This window comes from Pelophylax lessonae, assembly GCF_965119305.1.
Source record: "Pelophylax lessonae genome assembly, chromosome: 4".
Lineage (NCBI taxonomy): Eukaryota > Metazoa > Chordata > Amphibia > Anura > Ranidae > Pelophylax > Pelophylax lessonae.
This window is the reverse complement of record NC_138771.1, coordinates 83,394,348-83,401,769: the sequence shown is the minus strand read 5'-3', so window position 1 is coordinate 83,401,769 and position 7,422 is coordinate 83,394,348. Positions and strand designations below refer to the sequence as shown.

The following is a 7,422-nucleotide window of genomic DNA, read 5'->3' as shown; positions in this document are numbered from 1 at the left end:
AAAAAAATAAATATATAAATGGACATAATTTTGCCGGGAATAAAATGTGCATGTATTATTTTTTTAAACTGCTCAGCTGTAAGCAATTGCGTGAAATGTCCGGGTTGTAGCGTGGTGGCTTGGCATTTTGAGGAATAAATCAGGTGGTGAGAAGGAGACTTATTGCCTCCTCACCCCCTGTCAAATGCCTTCTGAAAAACGATCCACCACAGACCGTGGCGCAGTACAGCCTGACATATGAATGAACCCCTACATTCAAAATGGGAATTCTAGGAACTTTGTTTCTCATAGCCTGGCAATCTTCCTATGTCATTTTTATGAAAGATCTCATGAAAATTTTAGATTAAATAACCATCACTCCTACCCCGGCATCATAAATGGGGCTTGTCTCTGTTTTTTTTTTTCAGGCCTCCGGTGAAATATTTCTGTGAATTCCAAGTTTCACACAGCTCGTGATTGAGCATCATCTGAGTTTAACTATTGAGCACTTTGTTTTCAAGGTCTCCCCTCAGGGACGCATTCATGACCCTCTTGTAATGAGGTTTGATGGAGCCCCCTGAGGAGGTTAATTGGTGCATGTGGACAGGACACCCAGCCTCACATGATGAGGATTAACTTGGCCTCTCTTCTTAGTACATGGCAGAGACAGCCAGGAGCTGCTCAGATCAAACCATGAAGGTAACGGCACTGGATGGAGGACAGGAGGGCAGACAGAGAAGACCAAGAAGGGTTCTACTAGGAATCTGCACCTTCATCCTGCTGCTGTGGGCTTCTGTGCACCTGCTGTACCAGGCCTTGTCCTATGGGGGGTCTGCAAAGCATCGGGTCCGGAGAGAAGCAGGTCAGTGTCTGTTCTGATTGTGTTTTGTGTAGATGTTTAAAGGGATTTTCAATGTTCAACAGAAATTTGGCCTTGCTCATACGGGTTTACTATAGTGGCAAGGGTCATGTTTGCCTGCACAGGTGTTCCATGGCAGGCAGTCCCATTCATTGTAATTGGGATGCAGCGGCCACATGAATGCAACCGCTGCTCCCAATCTGACAGCAGTGCAGGTGCATGGCCCTGAATGCAAACTATCTGAGTTCAGGGCCGCCTGTCAAACTATTGCAGCAACTGAGTTCATATTGACACGAATGGGACTGCCTGCATTGGGATGCATGGAACTCCTGAGCTGGCAAACGCATACGTATTTCATCTTTGTGAACGAGGACAGAATGTCATGTCTTCCTATGAAAACCCAAATGAAATGTCTGAGTAGCACCATTCTATAGCTAATAGTGGGCATGCATGTAACGATCTGATCCAATGATTCTTCACAGATTTGGACAATATAACTGAATCTACGAATTATCGCTGGACACATTTTGTGCTATTGAACAGTTTTAAGGAAAAAAAACTATAATTTTCTAAATGATTCTGATTCCCTCTGAAAGGAAAATCCAATCCTAGGAAAGTTAGATAGATTGGTATGACTGTTAAAATGTATGTCACATCGAACAATCTGATGATCTTCTTCTTCTAAATGTATTTTTCTCCTGGACAGTAAGCTGATCGTACGGCCAAGAAGACAAAACTTTTATTTTTTTCTCTTTTTTTTGCATTTTTATATAGAGTGGGGGAGGGTTAAATGGCTGTAATTTTTCTTGGCTGTCTGTGTCTCATTAAAGGCGAAGTTCACATTTAAAGAAAATGCTCATGCAGTCAAGGGGATCCAGAAAGTGGTAAAACTGTCCAACGTTGAGGCTGGGTTCACACATATGCGGCCGCGGTATTAGAGCGGCAGTCCAGTATGGGTCTGTTCACTGATTTGGGTGCAAATTTTTACCTGAAATCGCACCGGAACCGGACCCAAAATCGCACAGGACCCTTTTTAAAAACCGCACCGCTCCATTGAAATCCGGTCCAATCCCCATGTTATGGGAATTGGATGCTGTTAAAAACGCATCCAATTTGCATATATGTATACTGAGCCTCAGGCTCCATTACCATTTGTACGACTCTAAAGTTGCGCTGACTTTGGAGTGTAACTTTGGCTAGGTGCGACTTGGATACGACTTTGGCTTTGACCAGTGATATTGGACAACTGTTGCATTGTATAACATTCAGGTATGACTTTTATGCAACTTCTGATGGTTAACATTGAAGTCTATGGTCCTCAAGTTGCATGAAAGTCAGACCAAAGAAGTGCATGAACTACTTTGAAGTTGCTGCAACTTTAAGTCGCTCATATATGAATGGTTATCATTGCAAAGGCTTGTCATGCAACTTTGATGTCTGAAGTTGCATCGCAAGTCGCACAAGTGTGAATGGAACCTAAGGGCTCTTTCACACTAGGGAGTCCGTCGGCTTACTCCGTTTTACTCAGTGGGGGATCGATCCACCGATTCCCCCGCTGAGCAGGATGATGACAGCTGTTCTCCGTGCTGTGTGCGGAGACACAGCTGTCAGGTCCTCGTGCATCTCTATGGGGGAATCGGATGGGAACTATCCGTTCTCATCCGATCCGATTGGCTGGACGGATGGAAAATATTGTTTCCATCCAGATTTGACGGATTGGATGTCAGCGGACATGTCTCCGCTGACATCCGATGCCCCATAGAGAGGCATGGGGTGACCATTCAGATCCGCCAAAAAAACTGACAGGCGGCTCTGAATGGTCCGCCTGTGTGAAAGGTTTAGGTTGTACTTGCAGGGGAGCCTGATTAAGCTGCAATGGCAGCCGGGTGGGGTTGTGCACATGCAGAGGCAAACCTGATCCCCAGTTGCGTCCAGTGGTCACTGCCGCCACCAAACATGTCCCATTCTGGTAAATGGGGCTGCACCGCAACCAGGAGCCACATGTTAGATTGTGAAAAAAGGCGATTTGGCTGCTAAAAAAATAAAGCAGGCATTTGTTTTTACATTTACATTATTCAACATTGATAAAAGCTGCACAGTTTATTGTTTCCTGGGCCCCCTACACTGCAGGGCTACTTTCTATAAAAGGTGAACTTCCATTCACTTCCTGTTTTGTAGATTCAATAGAAAGTGAGAAGATATCTTTCCAATGTGAGGAAATTCCCCTCTTAGGCAGCTATCACAAGAACAAGTGTCCGCATAGGAAGATTCATCTTCTCTTCCTGTTCTGATGGCAACCTACATTTTTTGGATTGACCTTCACTTTCATTCTCCATGGCATTGGTATCCAGTCAATTGAAGAGAGTAAATCTGCCTAACAGGGTTACAGACAGCACTAAAAACCTGACAGAGGTTCTAATCCTTGGCCACTTTACCCAAAGCCAAATTTTTTTCTTTAGTTATGCTTTTGGCAGCACCATGCATTTAGAGTAGGAATGAGATCAGGGATGAACAAAGCCACCTGAGCTATCAAAGCTTACAGCCAGTCATAGACGGCGGAGGCGTTTCACGGCCTGCAGCAGCATGTATGCAAGGGATGTGTATACATGTGGCTGCAGGGTGGGGAATTCCTGCACAGCCTGTGACTGGCTGGCGGCTTTGACAGCTTCTCGGCGGGTTCACACTCATGTCTGAACACACCTGAGCTCATCGCTGGCTGAGAGCTCCAGGCTCCGTCATGGTGCAGCCCTCCCCAGGAAAACATTTGAAGGCAAGACACAGGAAGCAGGTATGACCTTTCTGCAGTGGTGTATTTAGGTTTTGTGCTGCCCTAGGCCTGACTAAACTTGGGCACCCCTAATTTAAATATGACCCACCCCTTCCTGTAAAGGCCACACCCTTTCGTGTTTATGACCCGCCCTGTCATCTGTAAACCACAGACCACAACCACAGTCTATCAGTGGCCATCAGTGCAGCCTCATCAGTTCCCATAAGTTCAGCTTCATCAGTGCCCATCAGTGCAGCCCTATCAGTGCAGCTTATCAGTCCTGCCTCATCAGTGGCCATCAGTGCAGTCTATTAGTGCCCATCAGTGCAACATATCAGTGCCCATCAGGGCAGCATATCAGTGCAGTCCCATCAGCTTTTTTGCTGCCCCCCTGCAAAGTGCTGCCCTAGGCCTGGGCCTTGTTGGCCTAGGCCAAGATACAACACTGCCTTTCTGTCTAAAAATGGAAAGCCGTTTGTAAAGACACAATATCCACTTGCCGAGTGCCGCACGGATGAGTACAGCTGCAGAGTGGCTCTCCTGTGCCAGGTCACGTACCTAGAACGTGGTCTGGCATTCCCGGGTAGGGGGCGCACCCGCTGTACTGTGATTAGACACAGCACAAGCTGATCAGCGGGTGCAGGTGAATAGATGACTGCCGTCGCCTGCTGATTGGCGAGGAGGAAGACAGGACAGAGCTCTGTCAGTGTAAACAAATATAGAGCTGTGTGCTGCCTTTTGTTTCCCTGCATAGCACACATTAACCCCTTGATTGCCCCTGAGGTTAAACCCTTCCCAGCCAGTGTCATTAGTACAGTGACAGTGCATATTTTTAGCACTGATCATTGTATTAGTGTCACTGGCTCCCAAAAAGTGTCAGTTGGTGTCAGGCTGCCAGCATTACTATCACAACCCCCGCTAGAAGTCGCTGATCGCTGCCATTACTAGTATAAAAATAAATAAAAATTCCATACTTTGGAGACGCTATAACATTAGCGTAAACCAATCAATCTATGCTTATTGTGATTTTTTTTTTTTTTTTTTTTTTTACCAAAAATATGTAGCAGTATACATATTGGCATAAATTTATGAAATTCGTTTTAAAAAATATTTTAAAATAAAAAATGAATGATGAAAAGGTTTTAAAGCGGAAAGTAAACATATATTTTTTTTTTCCAAATTTCTGGTCTTTTTGCATTTATAGCATATAGTAGTTGGTATTTATACAGTGTCACCAGGCTTGGGCCTGTATTACCAGAGGAGGGCTTCCGCTGGAGGGGTGGCGGTGTGCTGTGTACTGGGACAGCACTATAAGGCTTCTTACACACTGTTGCCTAAAAACAGCATTTTTAGGCATTTTATTTTTTTTGTGATGTGAATGCAGCCTATTGTCTTCAATGTGCCTACACACACACACACACACACACACACACACACACACACACACACACACGTGTATAGATGAGTAAAAAATACAGAACTCTGAGTTGCTGCTCAGTATTGTATGCGCACAAATATGTGCGTACGAGCATTAAATGTTCATTTAAAGAAGCTAAAATTAAATTCTGAGAGGCAGATTTTTTTTTTACTCGTATATACACATATAAAATACAAGACATTTTGGCCAGAAATACTGATGATCAACTATGAGTACCGTGTGCAAGTACCCTTAAGGGCCATACACATTATAAGATTTTCTGAAGACTTTTTCCTTTGGACTTACCAAAACCATATAATATGAGGTCAAACCTAAACACTTTCAATTTGAATGCAATCTGGCAGGCCCTTGCACTACATAGAAAAGGTAAATCTGAAGAAAATCTAACCACAAAAGTTGGATAGTGTGTATCCAGCTTTATGCAGCTGGGAAGAACCCTTCATTTCTGGTCCAGATACGATGTTTTTCTTCAGACAGGTGTTGTCCCTGGGCTTGACCCTACTCCCCGGGAACCTTTTCCTGTACTCTGCACTCTTCCATAACTAGGAGAGATTCTGTCCGGGATCTTTGACGGCAAAGTATAAATGAGCCTTTAACCTTCCCAAATTCAAGTTCATGGGTGTTTTGTAAGACCATGCTTTGTAAATGCTTTCTGTACATATTTATCTTATACAGGTGTAACACACCCCTGTAGGGACTGCTGATGAGTTTGGATCCACCACTCCTGCACAGCCAGACACACCGAATTTTCACAAGCACCCAGAGTCAGCAAACACTTGGTATTTGCTATTTATTGAGGAAATAACTTGGGTAGAGATGGGAAGTAATGGGGTGCCCACTTGACTTCAGCAAAACTTCAGTGTAATCTTCCACTATAAAGTCTCCTTTTACTCTCCTCCAGCACAGCACTGGTTTGCTCCAGCTGAATCACGTTGAATTATCTGACAGGATCCTACTCAGTTTAGCAATAGCCCATTACAGGCAGGAACTGGCAGCCCCTTTTTATGTAGCACAGTTTAGTCAAACAGCTTGTAATGTCTCTTCTGTGGCTGCTGATCCCAGCACCACCTCTTCAGGCACTGCCAACTCACCTGGCTGCAGCCACCCCTTTCACTAGCCCTCCAGGCTAACTCTCCACACCAGTCCTCCAGACTGACTCTTCACCAGCCCACCCGGCTGACTCTCAGGAGATCTCTGAAGGGAAAGGCTGAAAAGGATTGTAAAGGCAGAAGGTTTTTTTTTTTTTATCTTAATGCATTAAGCTAAAAAACCTTCTGTGTGCAGCAGCCCCCCTAATACTTACCTGAGCCCATCTCTATCCAGCGATGTTGCAGGAGTCTCTAAGCTGCCTGGGACTCTCCTCCTCATCGGCTGAGACAGCAGTGCTGCATGATTTGCTCCCGCTGCTGTCAATCAAATTCAGCCAATCGGAAGAAAGGGGGCAGGGTCAGGTCACAGCTACATGTGTCTGAATAGACACAGGGAGCTGTGATTCGGCTTGGGTGTTCCCATCGCTAACTGCTTGCTGTGGGGGCACTTGACAGGAGGGTGGGGCCAGGAGAGCCAAAAAGGGACCCGAGGTGAGGAGGATCTGGACCACTCTGTGCAAAACAAACTGCATAAAACAGGTAAGTATAACGTGTTTTTATTTTGTTTTGTTTTTTTAAATAACAGAGACTGACTTTACAATCACTTTTAGAGCCCATTCACACTAGCGCGACTTATGAGGTGACTTGTGTCGTCCCAGGTCGCTTGACATAACAAAAGCATTGTTAATGAATGATTGCCGTCTTAATTGGCACTACTGAAGTCGCTCCGACTTCAGGAAAGGGTCCTGTACTACTTTGAGGCGACCTGTTATCCGACTTGTCCCATATACTTCAATGGTAGTCGCCTCCTTATCTTAATTGACGCGACTTGTGATCCGACTTGTGATCCGACTTTCCATAAAAATGGTCCTGAACAAGAAAAAAAAAGCATTTTTCTTATAATTTTTATAAGAACATGAATACGGCTCCTCTCCACCTGGCCGTTTTTTTTGCAGGCATTGGGCATTTTTGGAGGCAGGCATGACCTTTTTGGATTCAGTGTCTGGGGGGTCTAAAAAGTGTCCCTGTGAAGTTTTATCACTGTAGCATGTCCAGAACCAGAAAAAAAAAAGCATTTTTCTTATAATTTTTATTAGAACAGGAATACTGCTTCTCTCCACCTGGCATTTTTTCTTGCAGGCATTTATCGGGCATTTTTTTGCCGTCTCTGGAGGCAGGCATGACTTTTTTGGATTTAAGGCCCGTACACACGTGCAGATTGTCGGCCGAAAAGATTCGGCCAACGACCGATCGGCCGATTTTCGGCTTGTTAGTATGATGCTTCCGACAG

At 44.8% G+C, this 7,422-nt stretch overlaps 1 protein-coding gene across 1 annotated transcript in view; it reads left to right on the top strand.

Annotated features, from left to right (window-relative positions):
• Positions 1-603: 603 nt before the first annotated feature.
• SLC24A5 (solute carrier family 24 member 5) overlaps positions 604-7,422 on the top strand; it is a gene marked incomplete at its 3' end in the record, with an annotated part of 105,033 nt that continues 98,214 nt past the window's right edge. The window contains exon 1 of the mRNA XM_082254928.1: positions 604-841. Within this exon, the coding sequence (XP_082111054.1) occupies positions 637-841 (205 nt within the window). The 5' untranslated portion in view covers positions 604-636. The remainder of the gene's footprint in view (positions 842-7,422) is intronic.